This window comes from Tenrec ecaudatus, chromosome 3 (genome assembly GCF_050624435.1).
Source record: "Tenrec ecaudatus isolate mTenEca1 chromosome 3, mTenEca1.hap1, whole genome shotgun sequence".
Taxonomy (NCBI): domain Eukaryota; kingdom Metazoa; phylum Chordata; class Mammalia; order Afrosoricida; family Tenrecidae; genus Tenrec; species Tenrec ecaudatus.
In genome coordinates, this window is record NC_134532.1 from 70,957,300 (window position 1) to 70,971,430 (window position 14,131).

A 14,131-nucleotide genomic window follows, 5' to 3' on the forward strand; every position below is an offset into this window, starting at 1 on the left:
TGATCTGGTGAAAGAGACCACACACAGAAGAAACAAAGAGGGCATCCAGGAATCAGGTGGGCACAGCCAAAGAGCTGTCAGAGCAGTGGGGCTGCTGGGGCCACTGGATGAATAACTCCAGGACACTTCCTATGCTGTCGCTTTCCCTAAAACATCTGAGGAGCAACCTGAGCTCAGGGGCCCGCCCTCTCTCCCTTTCACCGGAGAAGCCACCTCTGGGCACATTCATCTAGGAGAAATAGAAAACAGTTTCCCTTCAATGACTCAAAGAGATGCTACTTATCCAGGAACACAGGGTAATTCAATGAAAACATCTTGCTCATGTAAGTATTGATCGAGTTGAAGTTCATGCTCGAGATAGAGCAACTCTTATGCCAAGACTTTTGATAAAGTTAGCTGAATGCAAAATTGGCACGTTCAGCCAACTTTTGGGGTATCTGCAACCGCATTTCACATGGCCCTTCCTCGCTACCTGCTTCTTCCTTCTTGGGCGTTTGTGCTCTCACCCAGTGCTCAACGACTCTTCTACCTTCTTCACCTATTCATCCTTACTGACTTGACAGGAACAGACCTGAATTATTTACCAGTTGCAATGAAGTTCACCTTGACGTGATATCTTCGTAACCACCTAATGGATCTCCACAATGCCCTTCACGTTGGCGGATATTTGGGGGAATAAAATTTTAAAATTAGACATTGAAAAAGATCAAATAAAAAAAGCCAGACGACCGCAAAGAAATAGTTCAGAGAAAGAATATTTTAAAATTAGTGTTTATATGATCAGTTTGAGTATACAAGAATTTTCACTTTTGTATTTAGGGAGAACTTGATTAAAAAGTTCTAAAATAAAGAAGCTTAAAATGGCACATGCACATCTGGTTATAAGATAAGGTTTAATGCATTTGATACTGTTACAGGACACAAAACACAGCCAATCTAACCAAATTTCAGGCATGCATTTACATAAATATATTAAATTAAGAACTTATACACTTAAACATCCTTTGCACCTAAAAAAAAATCATCAAATCCACAGATTAACAATTGAAGACCAGTTCTTTGCATTTACTTCAAGATACAAATGTTCTATTTTAAAGGTAACACAAATACACTGGTTAGAATTTATATGCATTATACATATATTATATTTTACACAGATAGTGTGTATACATAAGTAGTGTTTGTACAGATTGATAAATATATATACATGGGTGTGTGCACACGTGCACGTGCACACAGCTCTACCTTAGGCCATCTGTACTATTATTGCTGGATTCTAGTATTGAGTTGAATTGGGACTGGTTGGATGTGATCGTGTCTTTTGGCTCAAGCATGTGCATTATGCTCGTTGGGCGTACAACCCACCTGGTAAACTTCCTTGCGTTTCTATAGCATATAATCATGCCAGGCACTTCTGTATGTATTTGCTGAATGAATGAATGGACAAGAGAACTTGATCAAGAACGGTGTATTATATTTATCTGCTTAAATTTGTGAGATTAGTTCAAATTCAGAGGGATTCTTTGAGCCATGGCTTTGGCTATGTCATTCCATATCACTTCTAGAGACCCCAAGAAGTCTACTAAACCTACTGCCTCAAATTTGCATCTGCTTTTGCTTCTTGTTCCTGAGCCTCTTATTAACAGAAATTCAAGCATGGTGTGGCTCTTGTGTCTTCTGTGAGTAAATTATGAACAATCTGCTAACAGTGAACAACCTAAAAGACAACTTTGAAAGTCAAATGTGTTCAAAGAATAACATACATTCTTCAAAATCGGACCATATTAATCAAAGGCAAAGTTGGCAGAAGCAGATTTTCGTTGCAGATTATTTTATGCTTATTAATGATAATGCTTGGATAATTTTTCCAGTTTGATGTTTTTCTTTTTAATGGTATACTTAGCTAGTCCTGGGGAAACAGGCTTCTAGATTTTCTCAGGGCAGCCTCCATGTCATTTATCTGGTTATGACATGGGCTTTGGTGAAAGGCATTTCCAATCGTGTCCAATGACAAGACTGAGAAGCGAGAAATATCTGACATTTCCAAAGATGGTCAATTTGGTTTCTCGGTAATATCATTTTGAAAGCGGCTCTACTGTATAAGAAATCTTAATTTACTCTAGGAAATTCATGTCTCAGATTTTAAAAATAGCCAACATACATTTTGGGCAAAGACCATATGACATGCCACCATATTTTCTTCATGTGACTGGAAGTTACTGACCAGTTGTTTATCTTGTTGGTGCAGAAGGAAATGTGCAGGGCTTGGTTAATGTAACTGTGAAAGTGAAATTTACATACTCAAGCCATTATGAACTTCCCAACACAGTTACTGTTCAGTTCTCTCAATACTGTGTATTAGGATACTGCTTTTAAAGATTTAAGTGATTTGTGTCATTTAATTAAGTCCATGCAGATAACTCAAGATACATTTGCTATCTTACCTGTATAGAATACATGCATTTTTAATCTAAACAACAACCTCTACATAGGCAAAACAAATGGTATGTAACAATGCATAATGTGGTTATATGTCTGAGTGGGAGCGTGGGAACTTATGTTGACTTGATACCATTAAAAGATTGCCATGTCTTCTGGCTTAAAAAAGCAGTAACAGATTTCAAGCCTAAGGCTTCATGTTGATGCAAGGGATCCAGTTTTCTTTTTGTCAATGGACACACGCAAATAGTTACAGGGAGCAGAGCAAATGATGTGTGCATCTTGGGTATACGTTAATGTGCTAATCTGATAACAGCCAATTTCTCCATAAAAGTTAGGAACACGTGAGTTAGACACACCATCACCACAACTACGATGAAAAGGTGTATCCTCGTCCTTCACTCTTCCCAAGAATACACATCACCCCTGTCTAGTTACTGCAAGGCAATTTCCAAAATGCAGGCTGAGAAAGTATTTAACACGAAAACTCAAACTCACTGCTATTGAGTCAATTCTGGCTCATAGTGAACCTATAGAGGACAGGGTAGGAGTGCCCTTTTGGGCTTTGGGGACTGTGACTTTTCCATGGGGAGTAGAAAGTGCCCCTTCTTTCTCCCAGCTGGTAGTTTCAAACTACTGACCTTGGGATGAGCAGCCCACTGGAGCGCACTGCATCACCAGGGCTCCTAGTTAAAATGAAGTTTTAAAGTAGTTAGGATTCCTTTGGGTCGTTTCCATAGTCAGGGTTTGAATACTTTAGCACCAGGTGTTTCTATTCTTCGGGCTTTTTTTTTTTCTTTCTTTCTTGGTCTTCCTTGACATCATGTTAGTTTTTAGAGGTGTGATTATTTTTGTGATGAGTAGACAAAGGGAAACCAAACTCGGTAACCTTCTTTTTGCGCAGTCTAAAGTGGAACTTTCTGATGGCACTGTTAACATTCACAGTAACAGGCCCCCAAACTCCCTGGCAGGAATAAAGAAAGGCATTCATTTCTTCAGCTTGCAACTGCAACTATACTGAGTTCTCTGCACCTTTAAGCCCCATTCTAAAGTCTCCTCTGAGGAAACACTTATTTTTTTCTCATACATTTGGATTTATCTTTTTCAAAACAGACTCAAGAAGGGATGGATTATGCTTGGGGAGAAAAAAGCTACTGATGTTCCTTCCTGTTGGCTCCGGTCTCATAAGGTGTACTAGTACGTATATTCTCAGAAGGTGTAGATACGCATCGGAGCATCCGGACTGGGAGTCATTTAGGCTCCTCAGAGATAAAAAATCAGGCAGGTCAATTTATGTCGATCTACTGTTCTTTGTGATATAGAATCTGAACAAATAAATATGATCTCAATACAAATTGTTTTTCAGGAAACTGAAGAAAACGTTAGCAAAAGCAACAACAATCTACTACTCTAGAGCACCTTTGTCATGGGTGTTCCTATGACTTCTCTATTTAGCCAACGTTGATAGACATGGAAGCGAAGGAAGGGGTGACAAGGGGGGGGGGGAAGATACGGGGATGGGGAGGAGAAGAGATAGACATCGTTGTAGCTAATATTCCATAGGGATTTTCAGAAAGTTTTAATTTAGTCATCAGCCAACTACAGCTCTAGTCTATGTCTACAGTACATTTTATTCTTCTTTGTAAATAATGAATTTTTTCCTCTTTCATCATTCAAAACCAAGAGATTGAACAGAACGTTATACTGAGAAATGTTTAGATTGACACATACTTTGAAAGCCGCTCAAGGTTGCATCTAGTATTTGTACTGTACACCTGCTGGTGTAGTGGGTTACTTGTTGGGCTGCTAACTGCAAGGTCAGCAGTTTGAAACCTCCAGCTGCTCTGCAGGAGATGGATGCAGGCTTGCTGCTCCTGTAAAGAGTCTTGGAAGTGGTCGGGGGCAGCTCTACCCTGTCCTAATGGGTCGCTATGAGTTGGCATTGATTCAATAGCAGTGATTTGGGTTTTTGATTTGGAAGTGTGTTGGATAGCTTATAAATTCAGTGATTAAAAGTGGTATACAATAATGGATTTAAAAATCACTACTCCATTTTATAATTGTTTTGACAGAAAGATACAGGGAAGTGACTTCTGAAATCTGTACATGAGGATAGTTTTCTCCTAAGCTGTGTGCCTATATCCTATATGTAGATTTCTTTGTGTGTTTTTTTTTTCACAAAATGAGATCATCCGTTAATTGGAGAACATTTTAGAGCATCCTTTGTGATAGAAAGAAGATACATTTCACAATAACCACACTGAAACAAAATTTGCAAATGAGAAGGGATAGGTGGAATCACTTTTTTTTTGCCATCACTTGAGTTTCTTAAAAGATTCCTTTCTTTTCATAACCCACCACTTCTGTTTTCTCCTTATTACTTTTAAATCACCAGCAAGAAAACCACACTCTATTCGTCCAGGACAAGAGTTTGACAGAAGCTGTAGTAAGAGGCCATTTTCAACATTGTTTCACAGCCGTAGCATTACTTCATGCTAAGTGGGTTGATCCCCACAGCTTAAGCTGTGAGAGTGAACGAAGGGCTAAGAAGCAGGTTTCACTGTGACTTTATTTTTATCTTTTGCTCACACATCGGCCTTCACCCCACAGCCACATCCCTTCCATGTCTAGACCGTGTGCTTTGTGTGCTGAGTGGATGTAGACTTTAATGTGATGGAACAGTGACCCCCACCCCCACCCCACCACCGTCTAAGGGAGACCTTACTTAGCCTGTGCTATCTACTGCTCTCAGAAGAACGGAAACGAGGACACCCAGGGCTTTCCTCGCTTGGTTTAGGTTTAAGATCCATGGCCCTTATCTTCTTTCTGGAAGAACTTAGAGCTTTATTCTGAAAGCTCCCAATAGGACATGCGCTCTGACCTGTTCTTCTAAGTCACTTGCAAGTCTTCACTTAGGGAAGAGCTGGATATGGAAACACTGTGGCCCCCTGCATGCTCACCTAGCTTATCTGTCAACAGTAGAACTGAATGGTACTGAAGAGCCCTTTTCACGGGGGGGGGGGGGGGGGGGGGTAGATGGGAAGGTGAAAGATGGAAGAGAAAACATTGGATTTTGGTTTCCTTCAGATTGTGCGGAGCAGATAGCAGTTTGCTCATGGTTTTCGGTGGAGCGATGACCTGGAGACTGTGTGCGATGAAACTGCACTATCAGACAGACGAGGACAGCTGGCTCCCTCGCAAGAAGTGCACATTTTGTCTCGTGTCACCCACCCTGAATATGGGATGATTCGACGGTAAGGTCCATTTACAAAGATGGTTGTCAGGACTTTTTATTTTTTAATTGTGAAACTTTTCTGTGATGGAATTCAGTAAGGGGGCTATAAGAGAAAGCAGTGGACCAAGGATTGCTATGAACCTACAGATGCAGGCGACTGCGGGGTTCACTGCAAGACTGGTCACACTGTTGGGCCAATGAAGGGTTAGTGTGATTCGCAGGGACCACCCCCTTTCTGGGGTGAGAGGACAATTTGGTCTCCATGCTCATTTAATCCCGAGACTTCTTTGAATAGACTGCCAATTGAATCTAAATTGTGCAACATTATGCATGCACTTTTTCACGCGGGCCATTGTCTACTAAGCACTGAACCACGATTTGTCAGCCCATTTCCATTTGGCATGAGGTCACTAGAACTTTAAGTCATCATATATGGAAGACAAGTGCAGTGGACTGAACCAATCTTTTGACATTGTGGGTTTGTTCCCCCCCCCTCCTATGTCAATGCTTGTCCTGCTTTCATTACAAACATCACACTTGAAGGCAACAGAGCGATACTAGCTATAAGATGCTTCATAATGGAGGCTCACAGTCCTAAAGGTAAGCGGCGGCATGATGTACGTGATGCTGTCTTTAGGCCCTGGGGCCACGATGTGGCTGGCAGGACCACTCCAGTGGGTGGGTGTCTGTCATGAGAAGATGTGTGCTTTTGTGTTTCTGTTTTTCTCTCAGCAATGCAAAGAACCTTTATCATTTTGTTACAATGTAAACCTGGGGAGCTGGCCTCGAAAGCCGGCCTATCAAACTTTTTGCCGTTTTAATGAGCACATGCCATTGCTTTAAACATCAGAACAGAGCATTTACAGAAAATTTATTGACACAATAACCAAAGAAAGGGTTCTCACTGTGTTCTGAAGGAACATACACAGAAGGAGTCAGATGTGGCAAAAATCCAGAGAGGTGGTACAAGCGATAGCTTACATAACCAAGATTTGCTAATGCGAACCGCGCTCTTCTCCAGTGACGTTGGATTCAGTGTGAAATCTGCAACCATGTAACCACAGACTCTGGCAGTCTTGCTATTGGGTGAAAAGCGCTTTGCAAATGTTTAATGCTGGCATTCTATAGGTTTGGTGGTTTTCTTGCGTTTTCATCCGTCGTGAATGGTTACATGTTGGCACAAGGACACGGGGCTAGATTAGATCCACAGCACCTTAAAGACTGTTTGCTTTCTCACTCCCCTTCTTTCCAATTAAGTTGGTGAAAAATGTAACTTTAGTGTTTTACAGGGCAGGGTAAAGGTGTCTCATCTAGGTGATGTCTATATTATAAAAATAAAATAAAAAATATAAATAGGTAATACAAACCCAGTGCCTAATGTTAAATAAAACATACAATAAATGCAGACCTCTAGAAAAACTGATTTTAAAGTATGCCATTATGATTTAATTATAAAACACTCAAAAACAATCTTGCAATTAAGCTGGCGTAACCAGATCTCTCTGCCAAGCAAAAGGTAAGTGCCTAACATTTTGTAATTGGATACATTGATAAAAATGAAGAGTACAAGTTTACATCAAGCTGTTCCTTTAGCAATCCATCAGGGAGCTCTGAAACATTATCTGCTATTATAGTCCTTGATATAAAAATATAGACACTTTTATTAGAGCCATCAGATTGCACAGTAATGTTTCAAAACTCCAATAAAGTTGACTTCAGTTATTACAGACAGAAAACTCCTGGGCAGTCAGATAGTTCCTTCTGATGACATAAGAACTCTGCTATCAATATACAATGGAATTTCTGTGTAAATTACGCCACACAAGGAAATCTATATATTTTTTTAAAAATCCATCTGTTATGCAACCACACCTATAGGGGTTGTAAGCGTGTGTATACGTGTTTAGGTGAACAAGTATTCCAACATACACACACAGGATCTGCACATTTCTGGAAATTATCTTTAAATTACTAAAAAAAAAAAAGAGAGAAATCACAGGAGTGTGTAGCAGGGATAAACAGTCTTTCTTTTTAATGACAGGATAAAAAATAAATGCCCATTAGAAGGGGATATTCAAACCGTCCCAGAAACTATACAATGTAACTTGTTAGATCCAGCAAATAAGATGTCATGTCAATGATCTGATCAAGAATACCTGCCCTGGTCACTCTGCGGATGTTTCTGTCCACTTGTTCACACTGAGGACCAAGATATCCTTTTTTACAGAGGCACTTGTTCGGCCTAAGACAGACACCTCCGTGGCGACAGGCGGGCTCACATTTTGCTGGGAGAGAAAAAGAGTAATACAATTACACTTTCATTCTGTGGGTCGGAAACAGCCTTTAGTCGGAGCCCAACAGTGCGGGGCCTACAGAAGAGGGAGGAAGGGGGAGGAAGACAGCGGTCCTTAAGTGTGCTACGTGCAAGGAGGGGAGAAGGCTTTCAGAAGCAGAGATCAGGGGAAACGAGTTGAAGCTCTTGCACAATGGACTCTCTTCTGTAATGAGAATGATTTCGTTCTTTCAAATCTGCTCCACAGAGGGATCTTCCAACAGGGCTTTCCAAGCAACTCCGTGTTCTCATTACACAGGGTAGGTCCTCAACGTGGGAGGAGCTGGCCGAGGCAGAGGCAAATCTATGGCAATTAGTTTTAAATTGTGGACTGATGGCTCTCAGCTGTTGGTGGAAACGGCAACCCAAAACTCTCTAGCCAAACTCACTGGCGTTGAGCCCGTCCTTTCTCGGAGTGACCCTACTGGTCAGAGTAGAACTGCCTTTGTTGGTTTCTGAGGCTGTAAATCTCTACAGGAGTAGAAAGCCTCCTCTTCCGCCAGTGGGGTGGCTAGTGGATTTGAACTGCTGACCTTGGGGCTAGGAGACCAATGCATAATCCACTAGGCCATCAGAGTTCTTTGGAAGCTGTGATGGTCACTAGAAGGTACTCAGGGGTGTACCCTTCAAATGGCACTTGGGGCATGTGTCATACCTGCCGTCATCCTCTGAGATTCTGGAGACCCAGGGTCTTGGGCATAACCAGCCCAACAGAATGCAATGGTCGATTTTAACAGAATGGTGAGTTTTAGGATTGGGTTAGAATCTACCCCTTAGACGAGCAGCCGTATGGAGTTCTTAGATTCCTCCTTCTCTGGGCTTCCCGGACCTACAGCTATAGGTTTCACTCTGATTAACACTTGGGAGCCCATTCTGTGGTCAGTGCAATTTTCCAACAAAGAATATTCTGAGCCATCCTTGCCTGGACTACTTAGCACAGATGACTCGCTTCATAAAAGGATTTTTCCAGCTCTGATATACAGATTTAATTGTGTACCCCCTCCTGCCCACCATAGGTGTTGGAATCCTAATCCCTGCACCTTGGGGAGTCATCCTCTTTGGGACTGTGGTTTTCCTTCTTAATAGAGTCATACTAGTGTAACGTGTGTCCTGAAGCGACTCACTTTTGAGTCATGAAAAGAGCAGACTAGACACAGAGAGCACCGTAAAGGAGACAGCTGACATGTGAGGAGAGTCAGGAACCAAAGAATGTCTCCCTGGCTCCCAACAAGGAAGGACTCTCGGTGCAGGTGACCTTGATTTGGGCTTTCAGCCTCCAGAACTAGGAGTTTTATTCTTGAGGTATCTGCATTACACCAGCACTAGCTAGGCTATGAAAGGAAATATACAGATTTACTGCTTAAAATAAGACGGAAAGGATAGCATTGAGCATGTAAATTGTGTTTTGCCGACAGGATAGATCTGAGCATCACAGCTGCTGTAGATGATTTTCCTAAATACATTTCCTCATACTTCCAAGGGGCAGGGTCACTTTTACCTTTCCAGATGCACTCAATGGAGATGCCGAGGGTCTGTGGCTGAGTACGTGGGAAAGACCGAATAAGACGCAAAGACACTCGTTTCTCCTTTAAAGTTACGTGAGATGAGGGCACCAGATGGCAGTATGCATGAAGTGCTTGCTTAATTAAAAGCCTCATTACTAGAGTCCTTTTTAAAAAGGGTTCTGATTTTGTCTGAGAGTCGAACTTTACATTTGATTAGCAGCAGGTTTAAAATACTGAAATAAAGCTAGATGGTAACTCAGATCTACTTGGAAAAGAACTTGCTCACCCTTTGCTTCAAATACAATTTCTGGCCCAAAAAGAACTCGGTAAATACTTGACTGGTGACTTGGGTGACTTAGGAGTTAGGCAAGATGCAAAGTGAGGGATCTAACTAAGTGGGCCTCAGAGAAAAGCAGCAGAAAGGGTAGATATTGGCAGACTTTGAAGACAGCTTGAGGGAAGAAAAAAGAAGGGGGAAGATACGCTACCAGGAACCCAAAATACTACATTTGAACAATGTATTTGATTCTCAATTTTTGGGGCAGTTTAAAGAGAGACAAATAACACCGCAATAAATGACAATGTCAATATAACTTAAGCATTTGTTTTTAAAAAATTAATCACTTTATTTTGAGTTTAATTATAGCTATTTCCTAGATATGTAAACATAACATTAATCAATCATGCAACGTTGTTATTGATGAAGCAGACTCATCTTAAAAATGCATACATATGTGAGTCTTTAAATTGTGGCCATTTCTTGGCTAGATAAGAAATAAAGCAGATTATTTCTGGCTATGCTCCTGGACCCCAGTACATTTGAGAATACAATTGAAAATATTACGTATAATTTAGGACTTTTTTTACAAGAGGTACTTTAATATTTGAACAGCAGTGACATGCAAAGATGATGGTTGTTGAAATATAGTGTTAACATGAGTATCTTAAACTCTAGGTATGCAGCTAACTTTTCTTACTTCATACCAAGTGGAACGTAAACATGACTGCATGTAAATTGAGGAACTGGCAAGTCTAAGGCTATCAGACCCACGACTAAATCTCCGTGGCTCTCTGAGCAGCTGTACACCTCGTTGATGGTTCTCCAGGGAGTGGCAAAAAGAATTAAAAAATCTTATTATAGGCCTCTCAATAGTTGCGTTTTCCCATTTAATTTTAATAACACCCACTGCAAACGCCCTGTGTTTAGTGTGCTGTGGCAGCCAGCAGTAAAGCTAGGGATGGCATTTACGGGGTGTCTGGGAAACGTGGGCACTTGGAGCGGGCCTGCGCCAGCACGGAGTCCGCAGGCTGGTGCGGAGTCGCCGAGCCCAGGTCCGAGAGCACTGGTGAGCCGCTCTGGTCATGCTGCGCACTCGTTTAAAGATCGATCATGCCTCTTATTAGCTTACATCAACGAACAACTTACATTGAATGAACAGGCACGGTGACATCTGCCGAGTCAGAACCCGACCGAGCACTCCCTCATACGAATGTAAATGGCCAAGAACTACTGAATGCCGGATAATTCTAGAAGCAGTAACTGGTGCTGAGTTCGTGGGTGCATAGGGCTGGCCCATCCCTAGGCCTTCCAGGTGACGCCAGAAACACTAACCGATTCTGCAGAAGTCGCCCTCCCAGCCTGGGCTGCAGCAACACTTGCCCGTGGGGGTGCAGTAGCCGTTCCGACAGAGCCGGGGGCACTCAGCCGTCAGTGCCTGCGCTGGGTGAACCGGGGCTCTGCAGTCCTCAGGCATCCAAGGTCTGCATGGAAAGGCAACGGTGGAAAATCAGCATCGGACAGCAATCGCGTTTGCCGGCTTGTTGCTCTACATTACAAAGTCACGTCTCCTGCTTTCTCCAAAGACAAACCACGCAGGAAGGCGGACAGCTTTCGGAGAAAGGAAAAGGCGTCCCTGCGAAGCGCGCACGGTTAAGCACACCACTACTGGTTGGGAGCCACCCCAGAGGCAATGTGGGGAGTGAGACTTGCACTTGGCCTCCTTAAGGTCACAGCCGTGAAAACCCTGCCGAGCACGCGGGTGGGGGGTCGTCACGTGTTGGATGGACCCCTGACAATCACTACAGAAAATGCACGCCCGCAAGGAAACAAATGAAGCAGTCTTGAATGAAAAGGAATAGTCGAAAACAGTCTAAGAAATGCTTACCGGGAATGGAGACATGTCTAATTACATCACATGTTACATTTGCTAAGAATCGCCAGCAATTGCCATTAAAAAAAAATGTCTGCGGATAAATGTATGAAAACACTTCTTCCACAGCTACAAAAATTATTAGGAATAGCACCTGACAAGGGTTTCGCTTGTTTAGATATACGCAATATTACAGGGCTGAAAGTACTTATCAAAATGAACACGTGTACCCTAAAAAGCTTGGGGACACAGTTTTATTTCAATTTCACATTTTTCAGGTTTTTTGAAGGTTATGATATATATGCTTGTGCGTATTGTTGGTTCAACGTTTACATTTTTCATGCAAACAAAGATCCATACATATGGAAGATATTAAAACAAAACCCCCTCAAAACCCACTGCTATCAAGTTGATTCTAACCCATAAGGGTTTCTGAGACTGTAAATGTTTATGGGCACACACAGCCCAGCTCTCTCCTGTGGAGAGGCTGGTGGGTTTGAACTGCTGACCTTGCAGCTCAATACCTAACCCACAGCACCACCACAGAGTTTTAGTTTCTGCTATGAGGAAAAAGAATAGGGCCAAATAGAAACATCTCATTTGCAATGCACATTAAGAAAAGGTGGCTCTACAGTGCTAACAGTTATAGAGGAAACCAAGCTAGTTCCACACATGATTTTTAAGTTCTTACTGTTCTTTTGAAGGAAGATGCTAACATTCCAGGGGGGGTTCTGCTGGAATCAGCAGGCACGCTCATTATCTACTCTTTAGGGGAAAAATGTTCAGGGGCACTTTCCCATCAGTGACTGAGTCCCATGTGGTGAGAAGGCTCCTTTTCATTTAAGGAATGTAAACGAGATGTTTTCAGCACCCTCAGGATGGCCCAAGCAGTCCTCCTTAAATACCATAGCACAGAAGGTGATAATTATAGGTCAAAACCACCCCAAGAGGTAAATTATTATCCGTTTCTGAGATAAGCAGAGAAAATGAGCCCTGTAGAGGCCAATTTTTTTTAGAGCTGCTTCTGTCCCTGTGACACATGAACAGTGATGGGAATTTGGGGCCTGGCCTCGGGCTGTTTCTGCAGTGACTCCCAAGCATTCTGCCATTCTCCGGCTCCTCCTTCAATCATTGTCCCACTGTACGTTGAAGGTACTGTGTTTTGCAAGTATCACGATTCAGAAAACTCCTTAAAACGGTCCAACCTTTTATTAGCATGTAGACATGGTCAATATATGGCAAAGAGCCTCAAGGCATTCTCAAGGGACTGAGCATTTTTTCATTCAGAAAGCAATGAAAGTAAAATTTGCCTTGTGTCCCCCAAGAGAGTGGTCTTTATAGAAGTACAGGTAGGATGGTATAAAGGCCGGGAAATGTTTATTAGCGATGCCAGGGAGAGCAAGGGCATTCCTCGTGCCTTGTTAGGATTGAATGCCCCAGTCTGCTTGACTTCTTTCCCAACAAAGTCTTGTTTGTGAGACAATCATGGTGGTTTTAATGGCTTAAAAAGTAGTTTTCAGTAACAGGAAGTTCTTCTGCATCCCAGTCCCTGATCACTGGCTACAGGTCAATCAGGAAATAGAATCACTGGGTGTGGCAAAGAGTCAGTGCATTCTTCTGCTCAACAAAATGTTGGAGGTTTGAGTCCACCCATGGGAAGAAAAGCCTATCAATCTAAGTCCCCTTAGGTCAGCCATTCCTGTAGAACATAGTTCTCCTCTGACACTGGGGTGGCCGGTGTCAGAAATGATCAGATGGAAAGCCGGGGGTCTTCAGTAAGGTATTACGCTAACTTTACCAGTGACTGGAAATAATAAGATTTTAATGACTAGCTTCACCTTATTTCTGCTTATGACTGATATATGTACCCTCTTTCTGATTTATTTAAGAAAAGAAAGGAGTGTGTCAAAATATATTGCATTAAAGGGTCGCAGCATTAGGAGGTTGAGACCACTGGTCTAAGCCTAATAGAAGATATCATGTAGTGCAAGGATGAAGGTAAATCCGGTTAAACTACAACAACCAGAAAATGTTGCCAGTTTGAGGCCAAAGGTCGGGGCATTGCTTTGTGGGTACTGGTAGAAGGAACGATGGTGTCCTACTATCACTCCTACATAGAATGGAACTCAAGAGTCTTTAAAAGGTCAGTAATTATTCTAATGCAAAGATGAGAAGATGGGGCAGGGAAACTAGAGTACTGGAAACAGAACAACCAGAATATAATTAAAGAGACCGTAGACACATTGTGAAGAATATAACTAATGCCGGTGAACAATTTGCATGAAAACAGTTAACTGGAAACCTAATTTGCTGTGTAAAATTTCACCGTATTAACAAATGTAGCTGCTACATTTTTATAGGGCTATCCCCAAAGCACTACTGTGTTTTCCCGCTATTGCCTCAACTAACTCCAGTCTTACAAACGTTTTCTAAGGTAGGGCTCAATTCTGGGAAGTAAACAAATCCGTAA

At 42.1% G+C, this 14,131-nt stretch overlaps 1 protein-coding gene across 2 annotated transcripts in view; it reads right to left on the reverse strand.

Annotated features, from left to right (window-relative positions):
* Positions 1-6,530: 6,530 nt before the first annotated feature.
* HHIP (hedgehog interacting protein) overlaps positions 6,531-14,131 on the reverse strand; it is a 95,111-nt gene continuing 87,510 nt past the window's right edge. Inside the window, exons 12-14 of one of the 2 annotated variants that reach the window (XM_075543744.1) lie at positions 11,124-11,272; positions 7,831-7,959; positions 6,531-6,995 (exon numbers count right to left, since the gene is read on the reverse strand). In XM_075543744.1, coding sequence (XP_075399859.1) covers positions 6,985-6,995; positions 7,831-7,959; positions 11,124-11,272 — 289 coding nt within the window. In that variant the 3' untranslated portion in view covers positions 6,531-6,984. The other variant, XM_075543743.1, reaches the window with a different exon arrangement.